The sequence below is a fragment of the Staurois parvus genome, unplaced genomic scaffold (assembly GCF_062004578.1).
Source record: "Staurois parvus isolate SC_StPar_1 unplaced genomic scaffold, SC_StPar_1.0 ptg000017l, whole genome shotgun sequence".
Lineage (NCBI taxonomy): Eukaryota > Metazoa > Chordata > Amphibia > Anura > Ranidae > Staurois > Staurois parvus.
The window spans coordinates 12,626,905-12,647,913 of record NW_028317813.1 but is presented as its reverse complement, the minus strand read 5'-3'; the positions used below and the strand labels follow the sequence as shown (position 1 = coordinate 12,647,913).

Sequence of the window (21,009 nt, the reverse complement as noted above, 5' to 3'; positions counted from 1 at the left end):
TGGCTGAGTCCTTGCCATTTTGGTTATTCTCCTATCCATTCGAATGGTAGTTTTTCGCTTTCTTCCACGTCTTTCAGGTTTTGGTTGCCATTTTAAAGCATTTGCTATCATTTTAGCTGAGCAGCCTATCATTTTCTGCACTTCTTTATATGTTTTCCCCTCTCCAATCAACTTTTTAATCAAAGTACGCTGTTCTTCTGAACAATATGTGGAACGACCCATTTTCCTCAGAATTTCAGAGAGAAATGCACTGTAACCAGCATGTACAACATTTGCTGCCTTCCTTCCTTAAATAAGGGCAAGAATTGTCACCTACTTTTCAAAGAATGACTGACCTCACTAATAGAACGCCACACTGCTATTTTGAACATGCCCTTTTCAATTAGTGATTCAAATACAGAGAATCAGCAGCATGCATGTCATGACTGTTGGATTTCTATTACTCTACTACACCTGCTAGTAAATTATTTGCAATGTAGAAATATCATTTCTACCAAAAACAGTGATTGATCAGCTTAGTGATGTCTGACTGCTATTATTTTGAACACAACTGTACCTGCTTATGCTCCCCCTGGTATGTGGTCTCATTAGCTCCCCCTTGCCTCCCTTCCTACCCTGTTCCTTTTTCCCTTACCTCCTCTCTTCTTGTCCCTCCACCTTTCCTACCCAGGTCTTATCTGCTGATTTGTCCAGAATTAACTGCCCAGGTTTGCTTGATTACCACATATAGTACATCATAATTGATGCTATGTCATGAAAGCTATATCTTCATCTGTTGTTTGGCTGGACATGTTACTTATGCCATATGTAACAAAATATATATATATATATATATAAAAAATGGTAGTGGCTGTCTAGAATCTTCATCAGTACAGACTTTGTTTATTACCAAACTCCAGCTATTGTTTCGTTTTGGATAGAGTGGAGTAGATTAACCTACTGTCTGTGACCCCCATTAGGGGAGGGGGTGCAATTGCTACAAGAAAAGAAAAGTATTAACCTCAATCACAACACTGTTCTAACCCTACTACAAATTGTGTGTGCCTGTTTGAAAATGTTCTTCTCAGCCTGAGAGGAAGTTCACCCTATTAGAGATAGCAATGGCAAAAACCTGTACCAGTGGTTAATGAAGTTGTAAAACCCAACTACAGCAAGCAATGCATCAGGTGGTGAAACAAACATTCTACGGCGACGCCTGCTATAATGCACATTGACATCCATATGCTCACGGACTTTTTCGGTTCTGTTTTCTGGCCATTTGAGGAATGCTTGCAAAAAAGACATGACACGCATTACAAGCTAAAGCTTTTTAATAAACAGAATTGATTCAAAGCCACAATATGAGCAGCAGGACTTGGTTGCAGGGAACTTTTATAGAAAAGAGATCAAGTTTTAATGAACTCTCCTATTAAATGATCCCCAAGTTTGAACTCCCACAACTTAAAACACAAAAATAATTTGCACACATTCTCCCTTGTTCCCCCACCCACCCTGGTCCTGTCAGAGTAACATTGTTAGAAGACTGAACATTTGCAAGTGGGGTAGAAAAGGCACAGCCACAGCAAGGGAGGCCACATAGGCACTCAGTAGTTGCGTTACTATGATATACCATAACTATGAGGCAGTGAACAGCCATCACAGCAACATTACCCAGCTGTAACAAAACACGAATAACCATTAGAGTTAGAGGACTCTTATTTGCAACACAGGGGAATATGATAGACAAAAGCAAAGAAGTAATAAAAAAAAAAACCTCTCTCAAAAAGGAAACAAAATTAGCAAGGTAATAAGGTAATCACCGAGAACCAACCAAAAAAAAAAAAAAACAAAAAAAAGGGAGGAGGAGGAAAACAACCAAATAATAAAAACAAAAACATGTTTTGCAATCCCAGGTCCAGGGTTATCCTGTTTGTGGGAGTCAAAAGGCAAAAAGGTGTCTGGCAATGTCTTGTATTGTAGCTTGAGAGTATTTTGGGGTGGCTTCAACAGTACTACCACTACTACTAATACTGTACAATATTACTAAGACAAATATTACAACGTTCTGCTTGAGGCAAAATAGAAGGCTCATTCTCTACAACCCAAAATAAGGGAATCTACAGTTACATAAGAGGGACTTCTATAAGGTTATTATGAAATCCCATTTGAAGTGTCAAAACAAGATTCCTAATTTAGCCCATAATAAAGATAAAATATTGTTGCCTTATAATACAGGTTTATCTGGACAATGTCTACAAGGGATGGGAATTGTTACATAATGGTTAAGTCAACTGGACATCAACCTTCAATATCATGACATGGTTATTTACATCAGATTGCTTTGATTGACTTGTGAAGTGAAATTATCACTTCATAAATTAGTGCATTCTTAATCTAATATTTTAAAGTCTTTGTAGGTGAACATATCAGAAACGCCTTCATAAACAAACACTGCTTGATAAGGGAAGAAATTAATTCTTGAAAATAGTTCCTACTGACAAAGACAGCTGTCAAAACCCATGAAGAGCTTTAATGAGAGGAATGCTGTGGTGAGATAAAAATGTAGGTTGCTACAGCTGACCCTCTGAAAAGATTAGTTGTCTTCATAACTTTTAGCCACTGACCTAGAAAAGTGTGCTGCATGGGTTAGTCATGTAGAAAATATTAAGCTAGACATAGTCAGGCACCTAGCATTTTCAAAAGGTCAGCATGGCAGCGCACACATTTTTTTCCACAACTGGTTCTTTTCAAGACTAAAAAGTTAACATCTGCTGTTTCATCGTGTTTCACTGTCATGATGAAAGTTGGGTTTGCAAAGTTTAAGTGGATCTGTGGCCCACATGTACCAAGGAAGCAATAATTGAGAGGATGGTGCCTAATCAATGCAATAGAAACTTGTAAGCTTGTGCTACCAATAACTTACACATACAGCATTTATAAATGAAAAAACGTTGCAAAAAAAAAAAAAAAAAAAAAATTAAAAAAAAGTTAAAAATAAAAAGTTAAAAAAAAAAAAATGGGTGGGAATAGACAAACTTGCCTACCCACCTATGACTGTACCCAAATGGTTATTTCAGTATGTACCAGATTTCAGGATGAAGCTAATATTAGGAAAGGAAGACCACAAAAATATTTTTAAAAAAATGCTGTTTGGGAATCAATCTGAATGTTTTTGAAAATCACTCCATGACCAAAAGAAAAACCCTTTTCAATAATGTATGGACTTTATTTGCAGAAAACAAAAAGCTTAAAATCAGCAAGCATGTTTCCACGTTAGTTAAATGGACCAATATTCCAGAGATACCTTAAATGCCAGTTTGGTTGTGATTACCCAGCTGATCAGCTGTATTGGTACTGCCAACATTGCTGCTTCCATTGTGTATAGGGACAGGTCCACTTTAAACTTTGACAGCTGCACAACAGACTCCCCTCCTAGGCACTTAACACGATACTGTGATTTCGACTTAAGTCAGAAAATGACCCCACAAGAAACTGATATATGCACTACTGAACAATAAAGACTATTCACAATATGTTGACTGATGCAAGCTAGGCAGAAAACTGCCAGAATACTATACATGCCGTACACTAGATAAAAGTCTACAAACACTATAGTCACACAAGTGGAACAATATCTCACCGACATGTTTAACCAAAAAAAAAAAAAAAAAGAAAAAGGAGAAAGAAAAAGACATTAGAAAGAAAGCTTTACATCCAGCAGAATCCTGTTTTCTGCCATGAAAGTGCAATAAAACCCATCCTGCCACTTCAGTGAGGAATACATTTATTCTCACTCTGTAGACAACAACACATACATGTTGAATACTTACAGCCGTTAATGCCCCCCAAACAACCTAATACACACGCATACACATAAAATGTAAAAGTCTCAAGAGGTCTAGGTGTTGTGCAAAGAATCTCCTTTCTTGATCTGCATGGTCCAGTATAACCTGCCATTTCTAACCTTGAATTAATGAATTAAAAAAAAAAAAAATCAAAAATGTTAACTGTTCCCAGGCTCCCATTCTAGAAATCGTTTTCCTCTTTTTATGGACTTCAAGGTGTGACATTAATAGCTGCCTGTTTCTCAAAGCTTATGAGGAAATTGGAGCCAATGTGGTTATTTGAAAATCGCACTAATATTTTTCAAAGAATATAGTCAATCTTTAAAAACAAGTTATCCCCACCATATCTGTTATTAATAAATGACAGCAGTACAAAGTTAAACAGCGATTGTGCTGGGTAAACATTTTTGCTACAAAACTATGGAAAACAAAATCAGTGCCACCACAATGCATGGGTAAAGACAGCAACATTCGTAACACCAGTTCAAGGGGGTGTAATTGTACAACTCCAATAACTGTCCCACAGACATGCACTGGGGTCTATTAAACAAGGCTGGCATATTTAAAAGTAATGCTATGCTGGTGACGAGTTTGAAAATGCCACACTTCAGGGTGAAGCTCGAGTTATCAAGGGATGCTACTTCGTTAATGATGGTTGCAGTATCTTGAAAGATAACAGTATTGGACAGTCAAGACTAAAACCTTTTAAAAATCAAATAGAATGGAATAAGGAAATTAAATAAAACCCTTTAAGCACTGTACTGGAAGAATGATCAATTATCCTTCACATGGGAAAATGAAGTTACAAACTCAGGGCTCAATCGGTCAAAATGTCTGTAGTGTTCTGCTTACTAAGGGGACCAGATACTCTTGTTATTGCTTCACAGCAGGAATGGAGGGAGGAGTTGGGAGAACTAGGGTAAAGACCAGGGCTGGATGCTGTGGTTGGCAAGGCCCATCTTTGCTCATGTAGGGCAGAGTGAACTGGTATTGGTAAAGCCCTGGTTTACTTGACAAAACAGGTTCACGTATTCTACCCATTCTTCTGCTACACAATCTCTTCATTTCACTCCCCCACTGTTCTGTTTGACCATTGGAAGCAGAAAAGATATCATGTTTAAAGCTGCACTCCAGGCAAACACAACACCAATTAATTTAAGTGTATAATAAAAAGGAAAAAAAAACTGTTTATAAAGCAACTGGTGCAAGTACCTGCATTTAACTTGGTATCTAGCAATTCTCTGTACAGTGGAGCTCAGACTGGAAGAGGACAAAAGTAGCACAAGGAACCAATTAGTTGTGCTGTAGTGCCAATGAGCTAACCAGAAAAAAAGCTGACAGGAGTGAGAAGCAGAATAGCAGATAAGCTCATCGGTCTACTGCTTCTCCTTCACTCTCCAATAACTGATTGCAGGCAAGGAAAAGACCATTGCAGTGCTTAACTGCAATAGACCAAAGTTAGATTTCCATGTTGGCTATATTGTGTGACAGGAAGGTGCAATTCTCAAGAATGGACAAATCATAATTCTTTCAGCAGGTAAAGGAGCTCCTGTATTTCATCTGTCAATTTAACAATTTGCCTGAGGTTCAGCTTTAAGCGCCAAATCTGAAGTGGGCAATCTTTAATGCGGTCTTGTTGGAGAAGGGGGAACAAGTCCCATTCTCCACATTTCCAGATGTACTGGGTTTTCTCGGTCATTCCGCTGCTCCATTCAGCAACCGTGTGTGAAGGAAAGGTGAATACATGGGGTTGGGGGTAGGGAATTTGTTGAAAGAACAAGAACCTAGAGAAAAGGAATAGTAATTCTTATCTGTTAGATACAATAAATTCATAGAAGCATGAATGGGTGTGCAATATAATTTTTTGTCTAATCAAGTTAAAGAATAACATGGATGTTATGTAAATGTTGTTTTGCCAGGTCAGATTTCACACTTCCAATGTGAATTTTCTTATTCACACACACGCATGAGCAGTGGGACAACAGCTAACAGAATTCCCTCTGCATTCTGGACAACTTGTGGCCCCCTCTCTAAACTTTTGTTACATCAGAATATTTTTCTCCTTAGCATTAACACACAACAAACTATTGCATTATCAAAAGACATTGGAACTGAAAATCAAAAACCGCTAGTATTGTGTATGTCAAGCATATTATCCGGTGTCATCTTCCTGGACAACAGGAATAGGATTCAGAGGTATCTACTTATATGGCTTCATAAATTTCAGGGCCTTCTGTAACAGAAGAGCAGTGATGCACAGTAACCAGGTAGAAAACAGTTTTCTTTAGTATGAATACAATAAACTGGTTCTCATTCATCACCCAATTGTCACTGAATACTTTTATGTCAGATAAATCCAAACTATACGCTAAAATATGCTTTTCAAAAAGCTATGGTCACAAGCTTCTTAGCAAGTCAGGTATTTGAGAACATTTTATTTGAAAACTTTAATTTTCACCTTGTTCTGCTTTTGTGGCCATGGTCTATGAAGGTAACAGAGGTCAGCAACATCAGGATTCAAAAGTTGGCTGAATTGAGCAGTGCTACCCAAAAGCCACAGAATGAACTGCATCTCAACCGCAGGAGTGTAACTTAGGGTACAGTTATGTGCAACAGTCCTCAATATGGTGTGGAAAACCGGTGACTAGTTTTCCAGATTCAGGTGTCTCCAGACCCATGTTTCCACAAACTGAAGCATGTGTGCCACTGATAGTACACTCTCATTGTTAATGATATCCCTGGATTTTTGAGTAGAACAGCCTTGTAGAAAAAAACCCATAACCTTAAAGATGAAGTTTTGCTAAAAAACAATTACACAGGTCTGCGACTAAAAAGAGGTTTGATTATTTTCATCTAATTTCCATGTATTTTGGTTTGCTGAAAACAAATAAAATACTGAAAAAACTCCTAGAGGTCATGATTTACCACAAAATGCAAAATTGTCTTCAAATTTATCAAATTTGTTTAAATTTTTAGTATAGTTTTATATTATGGGTTTTTAACCAAATTTAAAGTCCAAATTACTATTAATTAATTCACAAATGCATTTAAGATATAAAATGCCAAAAAAACCTTAAAAAGGGGTTGTCCGAGTTATGTAAGAAGAAAAATATAGCACTGTAAATCTGATGGTCAAATATCTACATAAGCTAAGCAAGTTTTAGTAGGAAAACAAAAATTCTAATTTCCTCATTTCCCTAGTTCTCTTCTGGCCCTTTGTTATTTGCAGGTAAACAATCTCTGCCCCTCCCCCCCTGCAAAGGGGGTGAATACAAGTGCTGCTCTGAGTGACATGTCTGACTACTAGGATACTCAGCAGCATGCTGTATGTGTAAGCCTCAGCCCTGAGTCTGTGCTTCTAATGGTAGAAGGGGTTAATCTTTCCTGAACAATCCAGTGGGTGGGATACCAAATACCCTTGTTTTCTGTGTCTATGGGACAGTCAAGACTGACAAAATCACTGGACCGAGAAGAGTTGGCAGCCGAGGGTGCTAACAGTCGGTGGAAAAAATGTCCTCCGAGAAACTTTAGTACCTTCCCATAAAGTTCTTCTACCACCTCTCCACATAAAATTGGGATTGATGAAGCAATTTGTAAAATCACTCCAAGAGATGGAGAATGCTTTAAATACTTGGTCATCAAGTTTCCAGGCCTGTTGGAGGCAAAATTGAAGGAAGGTGTGTTTGTCGCACCAGACATTAGAAGGCTTATAGTTGATCAAGAGTTTGTCAATACCATGACGGATCCTCAAAAAGAAGGGTGGATTGCATTTAAAGAAGTCGTGCAGAAATTTTTAGGCAATAACAAAGATCCTCACTGCAAAAAGATCGTCTGACGAATGCTGAAAGCATTTCAAGCTTTAGGTTGCCTGATGAGTTTGAAAGTGCATTTCCTCCAGTCCCACCTTGCTTACTTTCCTGAAAATTTGGGAGCGGTGAGCGAGGAACAAGGTGAACGATTCCACCAAGACATTAACCTCCCCGGCGGTATGATCATGTCAGGAATTTTGTGCTGAAAGCGGTACCATTTTTTTGCATGGAAATATGTAGTTTTTAATTGTAGGCTATAATTTTTAGGAATAACTCACTGAAATCTATCCGAAAAAGAGTCTATTAAACATTCCGGATATGATAAAACTTGAAACACGAAATCATAAATTATAATTTAATAAATAATCATAAAAAATAATAATAATAAATTTAATTCAATAATATAATCAAACCAAAAACACTGAAATTTGAAATACAGAGGCAAATTCACACATCGCTGAGCAAAGTCGCAAAATCGTTTTCAGTGTCTGATGACGAATTTCCCCACAAATCATTATCACTCAATTCTGCAAGTGGTTCTGATTTACTATCGCTGTTCTAAAACCGATTTTGACGTAAAGGGACGCTTTTTGGCCGCCATGGACTTTTCTAAGTTTCCAGGCAGAAAGAACAGTCAAAATGCAGGCAGGGCACAGGACAAAGCAGTGGGGACAAAATTATGTGAAATGCAGTGAAAAAGCAATGACAGCAAAAATGTCATTTTTTAAAAATTTCAAATTTCCCGCCGGTTCCGCCACCCGAACGTTCCGACGTCACGGGGACCGGAACACGGAAGCCAGATGCCGGCATCCGCCGGAGGAGATGGACGGGGACGCTGCAGGGGACCCATCGTGGGAGCGAAGGACAAGGTAAGTGCTGCAGGGACCCCCAGAGAACGCTGCATAGTAAGCCCGAGTGTAGCTCGGGGTTACCGTTCTTGGTATAGAAATTCTACCCCGAGCTACACTCGGGAAAACCGCCAAGGAGGTTAAGGAGATGGAAAGGAGATACCAGGGAAAATGGAGCATTACAATGATGGCAGACTACTGTTGGATGCTTCAGAGAGACATTCCAGATGCTACTCACAAGTGTAAATGCACCAAGAGGAGCCTCACAGGGAAGAAGAATCGAGTTTAGTGTGTGTAGGTGAGCTCATTTCAGTTCCAAAAAGGATTTTCATGAAAAAATTGTAATAAAACTTTAATTTTATAAGTCTATTTCCATTTATTTTGAGGTAATGCCTTATTTAACATAGTTACCTAAATTGACAGGAAACGTGATGTCCTATGATAAAATGGAGGTCATTTTCGGATTCAGCGCACCAAAAAACAAAGATTACGTGGAATACACCAAAACAGCTCTTAAAAACATTTTTTTTCAGACCTGTGTTATTGGCCCTCCAGCTTCATTGACTCAACTTACCTAACAAAGTATGTCAACATGCAGGCAGATGTGTCCTGGAGAAATCTTTTACTGGCATGCAGAGGGTGAATTGCGTCGGGTCTTCAGGATTAAGTCAGTTGAGATTTCTTTTTTAAAATTGCTTTTACTGCCTGTAACACTGTCTCTGATTGGGGAAAGAGTATGAGTCAAAGAACCCCCCCCCCCACACACAATTCACAAACTATTCTATTGAGAAGTTTTTTGGTTTTTTTTTTTTAATTATTATTATTATTATTAATGATTTCAGTACTTGCAACCGAGCAGAGTAGGGGGCAGGACAATATCACTTTCTACAAAATTAGGCCCAGAGACCCAAAGCTGTTAATTGCCTTTGTAACAGAAGTTCAGGGGCATTCTTGCGCTGAAGATTTCTCCAAGATCCAGCTGCCTGCACAATGTAAGACAAAACTTTGTAACTGGCAGGCTAGGTCAATAAAGGGCTAGTTGTGGGGCTAAAAATAAACTTTAGATAAACTTCAGCTTTAAGCATTGGCTGCAATCGGGAGATGCCATGATAAAATAATATGTAAGGGCTCCTATGTGTTCTGGTAGACATTTTGGAGAAAACAATGTCCCGACTGATTCTTTTTTTGTTGAGTGGGACTTGCATGAAACAGTACAAGTAGCAGTTACACACTGCAAAACTCTATAATGTTGGTTTACAGTTCGGCAACCACTAGTCTACACAATTTAATTTTTTATTAAGAATGAGCTACTATAAAGCAATATTCAGTTAACACCTCTGTAGTTTTATCTTCAACCTTTAAGATACGATGCATAGCTCAAGGGCACTCACATTTAGTAGCCAAAAAAAAAAAAAAACAATTGGGGGGGGGGGGGAAATAGGGACAGTTATTTTTTCAGATTTAGTGGTGGACTACTGGACTTTCTAGGATCACAGGACATCTGATCACAGTTCTGAATAATAGGTTAGGAATTTACAAATATATGCTTTGCCATTACATGTCCCTGAGTTGTTCTTCTATGGCACTATTCAGACACAGGGATAATACAAGAGAAAATTCACAGGAAACTAATAGAAAAACAAAAAACTGGTCAAAGAGGAAGCACTCTCCTGATTAAGATCTCTGCAACTATATTTATGATTCTCTTTGAGCGTAAGGGCATTTTTTTTTCAGTCCTAAAGCTGATGTGGGACACAAAACGTAATGGACATGAATCACATTTACTGTCTTTGCAATAAGGAATATATACATAAAGCAGCAATATATAGTTAAGTGGCCCTCTATTTTTCCTCATCAACACTGGTTCACTTTTAACAGCTGAAGTAGAACTGGTATAAAATAAGGCTTTGTTTCCTTGTGTATTGGAAGAGGTTAATGAGAAAACACAAGTGTACATAATTCAAGACCAGTAGCATGCTGAGGGAGCAAAGAAAAAATGTTAAACTGCAAAGACAACTTGATAAACTGGGGTGTATGGCAGTGTCGCTACCACCATACACGAATGGGAAATGTTGGAAGCACTAGACTCCAGTTAGTGTTCATATGTTGTGCACATGTCCTGTCAGATGTAAAAAGGAATAGTCTCTATCAAGATTCATAGGACGAGTTCAGTGTTTACCTGACTTGTGAGAATGAGGTCTGTTACATTATTCTCAGGCCCTGCTAAGGGGGCTTGAGGTGGAGTTTAAACTCTTATAAAGGGGTGCAGCATTTACAAACAGGGTAATGATACACACACACACACACTTAAGAAAGGCAGGATTCCTCCCTGTAGGCTTCCTTAGATAATCTCAGCTGAAAAGAGAAATATATCATGATTGCAATGCAGCTTTATTCATGACTTTATTGCCGCATAGAATTCCAGACTCTGGACGTGTCACCAGAGGGCATGTGCAAAGTAAGAAAAGTGGCAATGGGAACATGGAGGTAGTGCAGATGCTAGGAACGTCTTACTGCTGGAGTCAAGAGACGATAAGGTCTTGTTTTTAAAGAGTTTTCTGATTAAAACATCCATACAGGCCAAGTTTTTGTGCTTCCAAATATAGTACTCATTAAATGAAAACTATTCTTTGAGGCTTCTAGTTTTAGTTTTTAAAACAAATAAATGCACTTGACCACCACCAAATCGATCACTCACGCCAAAGCCACAGTGGGGTACTAGTCCTAAGTGGTTAAAAACACAATGACACAAATCAAAACTCTAACAACATCACTGGTCCTTCCAGCAGCTTGTGGATAAAAATGTAGGTGACATTCAGTCTATGTGTTATAGAACAGCTCAGTGTTTTGCTTTGGTATCTACACAAAAGGCATCCCTGTTTAATTTCTGGGTGAGCCATGCGTTTAGTAATATAGAGGAAACATGCCACATTCGGGGAGTTAAGCAAAGTATTTGAACATAGAACTAGCTGCACTTCAACTTTACAAGTTAATTTTGTGTGGCATCAACAAATTACAAGTTGTTGCAAGACAAAAAAAGTCACAAAGGAAATGAAAAGGCTTAAACAGCAGTTGAATTTATCATACTGGTGCATAATACATGCAATACTGTCAACGTTGGACTTCAGGATAACTAGTGAACTAGTGGCATCAGGTGTCCATTTGTGCTTTGTAACTGTTCAGCAATTCTAAAGCACAAATGTACTGGTCGACGCTAGACCTCTCCACATTGTGATAAAAGAATAAGTGTTATCTGGTCCAAGTTTAGTTCCTGCTTTTGGCTTACAGTGTGGGAATAAAGTATGTCAAAAATGGCAAAAGGGGATGAGAACACCACTAATCCAGTCTTTAATTTTGGTTAGTTTTAAATTTATATGCAACATCGTATTGCAATTACATGCAAAACAAAAAGAAAATGCTTTGCCTTTAACCATTTACTCTCTTGGCTAATTAGAAATATTGCTAGGGCAGGTTATATTTATTACGTCACTCAATGGGCTACAAGCTTTTTGCATTGATTTTAGACAATATTTACCTGGCTATGTGAGCCCACTATTCAAATGCATGTAGCCTATTTCACAATGACAGCTATCAATCTTTGCTGAGTTCTAAACCCACCTCAGACTTTAGCATAGCTCTGGCTTGGAGTTCAGCAAAGTATCTTTATTGAATTCGAGAAAACCCCAGTAGTTTTGCTTTGGTCCAGTATAATGCAATGTGGGAAAAACATCTGCAGCCTTACCCCTGTACAAAATGCAAGGGCATCAAGGTTTTGGCTTCTCGAGAGGTGTACAGTACATTGTAAAGCTTAATAGGCTGCTGTACAAGAGAAGTCAGGAAAGGGAACACAATACCTTTACCAATAACAATTTGCCTCCAAAGTTGAGAAAACGGGTGTCTGTGCATCAAGATATTTCTAGACTACTGTGGAGAACAAGGTAAAATAAAAATTTATTAAATTAAAAAAAGCTAGCTGGCCTCTTTCAAATCAATAGCAGCCAACCATTGTTTTAAACCAAGTGGTAACCATATTTCAGTTTAAATTTTATATCTTTGTAGAACACATCAGAGGATACATTCAGCAATATGGCTCACAACAGCTATCCATAAGGATGTAGCTCCTTCGTTTATACAGTGGCAGTGCAAGTAAACCTGTTTGTGAAATGCATTTGTGCTGTTTTTTTCTTTTCAGTTTCCTTCTCAATAGCTTTAATAAATTTAAAACTTTTCTTTCCAACGACATTGCCTCTTCCACTTTTGATGGAGCACAGCAGTAGAGGATTGATCTCATTTACTCCTTCATTCCTTCCTGTCAGCCTTTACTTGTGTTCCCAAGGGAAATCAGACCCTTACCATTACCTTAACTCTACACTGCTGCACGGACCTTAGCTGCAAAGCAGCAGCCATACACTAAAAAGGTACCAGCAGCAGCAAAAGAGTCATGAGAAAGTGCTTATTAATGAAGCAAGTGCTTTGCATTAGGAGCTGAAAGAAACTTCCATTGCGAGAGTGGCACAACTGGGAAGACCCAACACTGGGTCCTAATGTCACCAACCTCCAATTAAGCAAAATAAGTAAAGAAGAGAAATACACTGGGTCAGAAAGAACAGAGAAATTAAAGTACTTTGGCATAGTAAATTGTGTGAAAAGCAATATTCCAAAAGCATAACATACTTTAGTAACCATTTCCACAAATAAAGTATCTAAGGAAAATGGCTGCAGCTTGGGAGGTAGGATGGGACCAGGGAAATTTGGAATGGAAGTTTCACGACAGCCCTGTAAACAATGCACTCAGGTAACCAGACATGACATCTCTGATAGCAAAATAATGCATCTTCCTTTGCTTAACCCATGCCCGGCACCCCAAAAAAAAAAAAACTCAAAAATTATTACTTAGAATTGTCAAGCTGTGCTGCCAATGCACATTTTATATGTCATTAAAGGAGAACAAGACCAGGTAGAACTGTTTCCAAGGTGGAAGGGAATATAGAGGAAGGGCAAAACTGCTGCAACATGCCCCCACCAGAAAAGGGGCAAGAGAGAAAATAGCACAACCAGGCCAGAGAAAAGAATCTACTAAAAGCCCTTTTACAGAACTTTGATTGTCATTTCTCAACATGCAGGATGAAGGCAAGAAAGGAGAAAAAAAAATGTGCAAGGGAGGGAAAAAAACAAAAAGACAAACCACACATTTAACACGCCATTCATCAAAGCAGCCACAAAGGGAGTGGCAATGAGAACAGAAGTGAAATGATTGAATACAGCAGTTAGAAAGGCTGGCTCTTCTCAAACAGGTGACTAGCGGGTTCTATAAAAAAAGGCAGGATCAGAGTGCAAGAGACCAGAGAGACAATATAGGTCTTATCTCCCATCATCTTGTGCAAAACTATAAAATGAATAACATCACTCCCACAATATGGGCAGTGGTCAACAACCTAGATAGCTAGTCCACCATTTTAGGAAGGCAAAAACACCTCGTGAGGGGCAATAACTCGAACTAGTATCCTCAAAGAACAAAAACTGCACAAAACCAACAATGTAGCCCTTAACATGATCACTCAGCATCTTTGGACCCATTTTATCAGAGACGAAAGCTTGAAATGTATGATATGATATTGCCAGAGGCAGTCCTATAATACTGTCTCCTGCTCTCCACAGTGAGAGGAAAAAAAATTAAATTCCCTTTACAGACATACATTCCTAGTCCTTTCACTCTGCACAAGAAAAAAAAAAATCTACTGATTATGCTACATTTTAAGAAGGCACACAATAGAAATTATATGCAAGAAAAAATAGTGCAGATTACTAAATGCAAACACATAATGAAACTGGCCTGCGTGACTCTACCCTGCAATCAGTACTGAGTAGGGTAAGCCGTTCAAGTTTTACCACCAACAGTAAACTGAGGTAATTTGCGTTGACTAAAAAAAAAAAAAAAAAAGTAACACTTTAACAATTAATAAATAATGGGGTACATGTGAAAAGAATGTTACTACAGTTTTTTTTTCTTTTTTTACAATTAACATGTTTGTGAAAGATAAAACTCCTTTTCAATGATAATTTCCATATACATAGGTTTCAGATCTGCTGCAAAGATTACACAGCCTGCTTTTTTTTTCTTTTTTTAATTTAAATGTGATTTTTCTAACAGTGAGCGGATATTTTCTTAAGGAAGGGGGTAGGGGGGGGGGGCAATTTTCAAGAGACTTTTAATGTCCTAAACAGTGCAAATTCCTCTGCCCAATTTTTTTTTAACCCAAATTCAGTTTTTCTTGAAATGGTAATGATTGGAAACCCAACAGAAAATACTGCTCTCTTGTAACATGTATGACATTACAGCATTAAGTGTATGTAATGGTATACACTTAATGCTGTAATGTCATACATGTTCAAAGTAAATACATTGGAACTCCAGCCAAACATGCTCCCAAAAGCCCCTTTGAACCCCTTTGCCTGCCAAAATATTTGCAATTTGGACCATGTATGCGACACATTTCTGTGCTCAGGTGTGAACACCCAGGTACCTCCAACCTGCTCATCACTGCTCTGCAGCGCTGGCTCATTGCAGAGGTCCTCTTGCAGGTTTTTTTTTATATTTGCTTGGAGTTCTGCCTCAAGGTAAACTGCCATTTTGCAAAACCCAATACGTTTTATCACATTTTTAGAGTTCATAATACAAAATAATTTTACCCCGTTTTTCATTTAATTGATAAAAACTGTACCATATGGTCAGGTTTTCTCAACCCATAGAACTGACTGTAAAAACACGAAGATAATATTCAGGGGCAAATTGATCATTTAGTTATGGAATAGGGTTCACTGAACCCCATGTAACAAGGTGTCCAATGTAAGTGTCTATAATTAACATATATTAAAGGGGGAATAAGTTAAAGTGCAATTTTATGGTTAATGCCACATCATTAAAAACATAAAAACTAATGGTTAGACAAATTCTCTCTGTCCAGAACTGCTCAGCATAGACAGATTTCTGTTAAAGGTGTCAATTCAATCCATGTATATGAAGACTGAGAATTGTGTTTACCTGCATATATCACATTTAGCTTTTGGGTGAAGATAGGTTGGGGCAAAGTCTGCTGGGAACTCTTAACTCTGACACTTACACACTCAGGTGAAATGACAAGGTTTCTACATAAGAGTCAGACAAAACAGGTTTTACACAGTGGAATAGGTTAAATATACCCTGGCAAATGATAGTAGGCAGGGTGTGTACCTATAATTGCAAAAGTACACATTTAATAATTTTTTTTTTTTTTAAATTAAAAACAACCCACAAAAAACACCCCGCACCCACCCCCCACATTTAGGATTGTTCATTAAAAGTTTTTGTAAAGCCAAATTTCATAAAAAAAGGCAAATGCAACAGTTTTTATCCTGTCCCACAAAGCTGGGTGTCTGTCCTATAAACAAAATAAAGCTAGTTAATTCTAGAGAGGGTCTTCAGCTGGACAAATGTAGCATCCCTTTTTGGTGTCAGAAAAAAAGGTTTTCATTTTACAATTATATACTAAAATGTGCTTTCGATTACATGAAAAATGCACTTAAAACCTCTCTTTCTAAAAGCAGAGGACCCGTAGAATTAAATTGATGATAGCTGCAATTTTTTGTTGCATATCTGCAGTACTGTTTTTCTAAATTTATATTTTCAGTGAAAAAAAAAAAAAAAAAACCAGTAAAACAAAAGTTTGAGTATATTTTGTGTGCACTAAAATTTACTGTTAAAATATAAGAGAGGACATTGTCGAGTAAATAGACACCGTATATGTCAAGCCTCAGAATTGTGTGCACCTAGGAAACAGCAAAAACTATGATGCCAAAAACTGTTCATAGGAGACTTTAACACCATTAAAATTTACTGTAAAATGATGGTCCTTGAACTGTCCCTCGCTGGTGTGTGCAGCGAGACCCAATGGGTGCTGCACAATCATTGTTTATGTACATGTGCATGCCTGATGCCAGCATTTAGTCGTATGTTCATAAATGTGAGGGCGGGAGGGGATTGAATTTTTTTTGGTTCACTTTATTTTTTTTAAACACTTTTTTTAATTTTATTGCTATAACAAGGGGTTTGAGAAGCCTCCATGTGATAGCAGAATACCAATGCCCAGCTCTCTTTAAGAAGATATTAGGGGACTAATTTCTCCCTGAATTCCGCTGAAGCAGATCAAGGACAATTTCTCTCAAGTCAGATGTTTACCTGGCCACAGCAGCTAGGGCTTCACAGCTCTGAACCTGGGAGTGCACAGAGCTGAGTACTTCCTGGTTCATACAGCACAGGACATATCAACAAATGAAGTGGAACTTTTGAATGTCCCAGGCTCTAAGTCCAGGACATGTGGGGAGGCAAGTGGGGTGTGTGGAAGTGGGTACACCTTCATTTTCCTGTAGAAGTTAGGTGATCTTACAGCTATCTGAATCACTTTAACCCTTGGACTGCCTACCATAAGTACAGAATGTAAACAAATGTTACATTTTTCTGCAGGCTGCCAGAATTATTGTTAAAGTATGCACGTGAAGAAGCCCTTGGGTAATATAGTTCAATGTGCTGCACTAAAAAGGAGGTGTAAAGATTTAACAACATTTCACTTTGGATTGGGTTTATGGTAACAGCAAGGCTGGCTGTCTATGCAATTTCCTCTATGTATTTACAATGAATAAAAATTGCAGAATGGAATGTGAGCTTTATACAAAGACTTCTGAAGCATGTTAATTTATTAAACAGTCTTTGGATTTTCCTGAAGCAGTTACAAAGCGCCCCCTCAAGTGCCAATATTTTCTTCGAGAAAAGAAATTCGTGAGACACTGATTTTTAGGGAATAAACAAATGACAGCCTTCTAATTTTTAAAAACAAATAAGGCAAAATATTTTTCTGGCTGATTACTGGCACACTGAAAACAATGTACTCAAGAGAGGACAGAAACGTGATATGTCAACTTATCAACAGCTTTTTATATTGAGCACCACATAGTAAACAAGTGTGGTTTTGCTGAATCTACAATGCAAGATTAAAACAGTTTTTTGAATTTGGTGGTTTTAAAATCATGGACTTTGAACTTACATTTCAGCTAAAAAAAATAGGATGTATAAAGTGAATCAAGTATTCAGTCATGTACTTTCTTCAAAATATCACTGACATCTTACTGTGGAATAGTTTCCCTTGATAATTTTGCTGGTGAAATGCAGTAGGACACATAGAATATTTAACCTATTAAAACATTACACAAAGTTAAAAGTGGCAAAGACTTGAAATGGGCAGGGGAATAAAGGACTTTAAAACCAAATAAATTTATAGCACCATCAACTTTCCTATTTAAAACAATTGATCCCTTTAGCCATCGATATCTTTTAGCAACCAACTGAATATTTTTGGTAGTTAAAAGGAACAAAAATCCATTAAAATCCGTACCAAGTCATAAATGAATAGATTTGGAGGACACTTCGATAACCCACTGTGGATGAACTAATGCCATAGTTTCCATAAAACTTTGTAACAGTCACGGAAACGTTAACTAAAGTTGTCTAATCTGCCTCGCTTTATTGCGTTGTACAGAACAATGGTTTGGATTAATGAATTTTACTACTTGCTTAATCAAGAGTAAAATTTCATTAAGGAAAAAAAAATAAAAAATAAGCACCATTCTTACATTCTGAGAATACCCATATGCAATACATTTCACATCACATAAGCTCAAGTAAACATCTAATACTAACACATTACACACATACTCACACACCTATTAGGACATAATTTTAGGTTGAAAGAGCAATTCAAGTGCAAATTATGCTCTGAAAAGGAGACTGCATCAATCAGTATCCTAGTGAGAATAGGAGAAAGACAGATGAGTTGTACCTGTCTAAGCCATGGAAGTTATGGTTCCCTAGAGGACTGACATAGTACTAGAAATATTTCAAATACTGATGGCATGGCAGACATCACAGCTAATGGTTACAGATGATGGGAAGACCAGAGAAAGAATAAAGCACTAGAACTCAGAATCACTAAAGTGCCTAGCTGGCAGGGGGATTTTGCAGCAGTGCATAGTGGGAATGTCAACCAGGGATCCATCAACTGGCTAAATGCAGCACCACATTTGCATAAAGTGAAAAGCATGTGATTTTGCAGTGCCTAGTATTTATATTAAGCATGAGACAGAAAGACCATTAAGGAACAGTTTCTAAAGGAGTGGAAAGAAAGAACACTAGATTTAGAATGAAGTTAAGGTGCCGCTTGCCCATGTAGTCCCGTAACCCTAAACAGAATTATTGAGCTGCCCCTGAAATAAATATTAAGGCCTGGTGACCCTTCAACAGTATAATGGCTTTCATGATCTTACAGCAGCAAAGACATGAATTGCACAGGCGAAACCTCCAAAATACAGCAATGGAGGCTTCTTTATCACCTTCAACAACACAAGATTGTGAAAGCTTCGGCAACCGATTCAAGAACCACAGAATAAAAAAAATGTACCCAGCAGTAAAACTCCGTTCCACCCAACCTGGGCCTCCCTCCTAAATACAGGAAGGTACAATACTACGTAAGCTTCAGTGCAGGCCAGGACAGCTCAAAAGAGCAGCTAAAATTAAAGCCCAGGCACAGCTCATACTTCATACATGCTGTGTCTTGTTCTCCTTTAAAAGTGCCCTATACTTCTTATCCTAAATAAATAAAAGTAAGGTTTTGGGTAACCCGCAGGGCGGGAAGAGCTACTCCGTGTAGCAGCCATCCATGGCAATGGAACTGTGCCGATCCTTTGTGTAGGGGCAACTGCCACCATTGGGGATGGCAGTCTTGGCAGCGATGCCGCAGTTCTTCAGGAGGTTGAAGCTGAAGGGGAGGATGGCATCTTTTGGTGGGAAAGGCTTCATGGTGGATAGGATAAGTGCCAAGCAATCCGCTACGTCTTTGTTGGGAGCACAGGCCAAGGCTGGGGTGTGACCTGCTGTCAATAATGAAAGAAAAAAACGTCATGCAAAAATTACAAGCTCTTAATGATTTTAAACAACTCCAAGACTAATATTTTTTGCTTTCATAAGGATTTTTCAAACTAAAGTTGAGTCCCATCACCAACATGCATATGCTCCTGGTTTATTCTCATCTATCCTGCACTGCATGGGAAATTAACGAAAACAAGCATGCGCATGATGTTCTGACACCTGTTATGCGTGCACCCATACTACTAAATGGCATAGCAATGAAAAACATTGCATTAGAATATGTGCCTTCAAACTAAGTCAATGACAGCTTCCATTATTTCCATTTTGAGAGGTTACATTTAAAGTGACCCTGCCTTAAGAGAAATACTGAGCTAAAAATACTATTACTGGCCTTTTAGAAAATGCTTGTTGCCTGGCATCAATACTACAAGTCACAGTGTTGAACTAGGAATGCTGGAAATAAGTGCCAAAAAAGTGCTAATCCCTTATTCCTATACCTGTGACAGATCAGTGTCTCTGAAAGCCAATGTATCAACATGATAGGCAGGCAACTACCATTTTCAGAAGGAATGGTCAGCAATGATAGCCACCATGATTCCCTATGGGCCGATTTCCTTTAGCTTGCATCACATGTGCACATCTGATAAAAGGAAAAGCATACAGAAACAGTAAAGAAATGTTTGTTGCATGCCTACAGATGTAAAGTGTCTGGAAAAGTTTTTTTTTCTCCGGAAAAATTAAAAAACAAACAATTCAGTGTGGCGTAATCTTATAAATTGAAAGTCATTTAGTTACACTGCAAATTGCAGCTTTGCTCTCAGCAGAAATTGCACTGTGGAAGTGTTTCCAAACATTTTACCTTTAAAAAACTCCTGGCAAAAAACGTGGGATCTCAGGGAACGCCTGAAATAATTTTCAAATGTACAGCTCACAGAACACTGATGTGATCAGAGAGTAGTAGATATAACAATTCTTAGAAACAGCATTCAACAATGGAACAAATTGCAAAACCTATATCCTTAATGTGACACTTGTGCTTGCTTTTTTTTTTTTGCACAGATGCTCAATCCTGGGTCAAACTTGAGATAAGCAGTGTACAGGAAGTCAGCAGAGCAGAGGGGAAGGGGGGTGAGACACAGTACAGTACATGGGGTGAACAGTACAGGGAAGGGGGGTGAGACACAGTACAGTACATGGGGTGAACAGTACAGGGAAGGCCAGGAGAGAACAGTACAGGGAAGGCCAGGAGAGAACAGTACAGGGAAGGCCAGGAGAGAACAGTACAGGGAAGGCCAGGAGAGAACAGTACAGGGAAGGCCAGGAGAGAACAGTACAGGGAAGGCCAGGAGAGAACAGTACAGGGAAGGCCAGGAGAGAACAGTACAGGGAAGGCCAGGAGAGAACAGTACAGGGAAGGCCAGGAGAGAACAGTACAGGGAAGGCCAGGAGAGAACAGTACAGGGAAGGCCAGGAGAGAACAGTATAGTGGATCTGTAGCAGTTTTCCTCATACATAGCAGCTCAGGAGAGCTTCTGAATTATATCTGGCACGCTGATCTCCACCCACGCTCCTCT

At 38.4% G+C, this 21,009-nt stretch overlaps 1 protein-coding gene across 1 annotated transcript in view; it reads right to left on the bottom strand.

Annotated features, from left to right (window-relative positions):
• Positions 1-1,292: 1,292 nt before the first annotated feature.
• Positions 1,293-21,009, bottom strand: part of ANKRD52 (ankyrin repeat domain 52) — a 112,647-nt gene continuing 92,930 nt past the window's right edge. Inside the window, exon 29 of the mRNA XM_089679875.1 lies at positions 1,293-19,440. Coding sequence (XP_089536001.1) covers positions 19,205-19,440 — 236 coding nt within the window. The 3' untranslated portion in view covers positions 1,293-19,204. The remainder of the gene's footprint in view (positions 19,441-21,009) is intronic.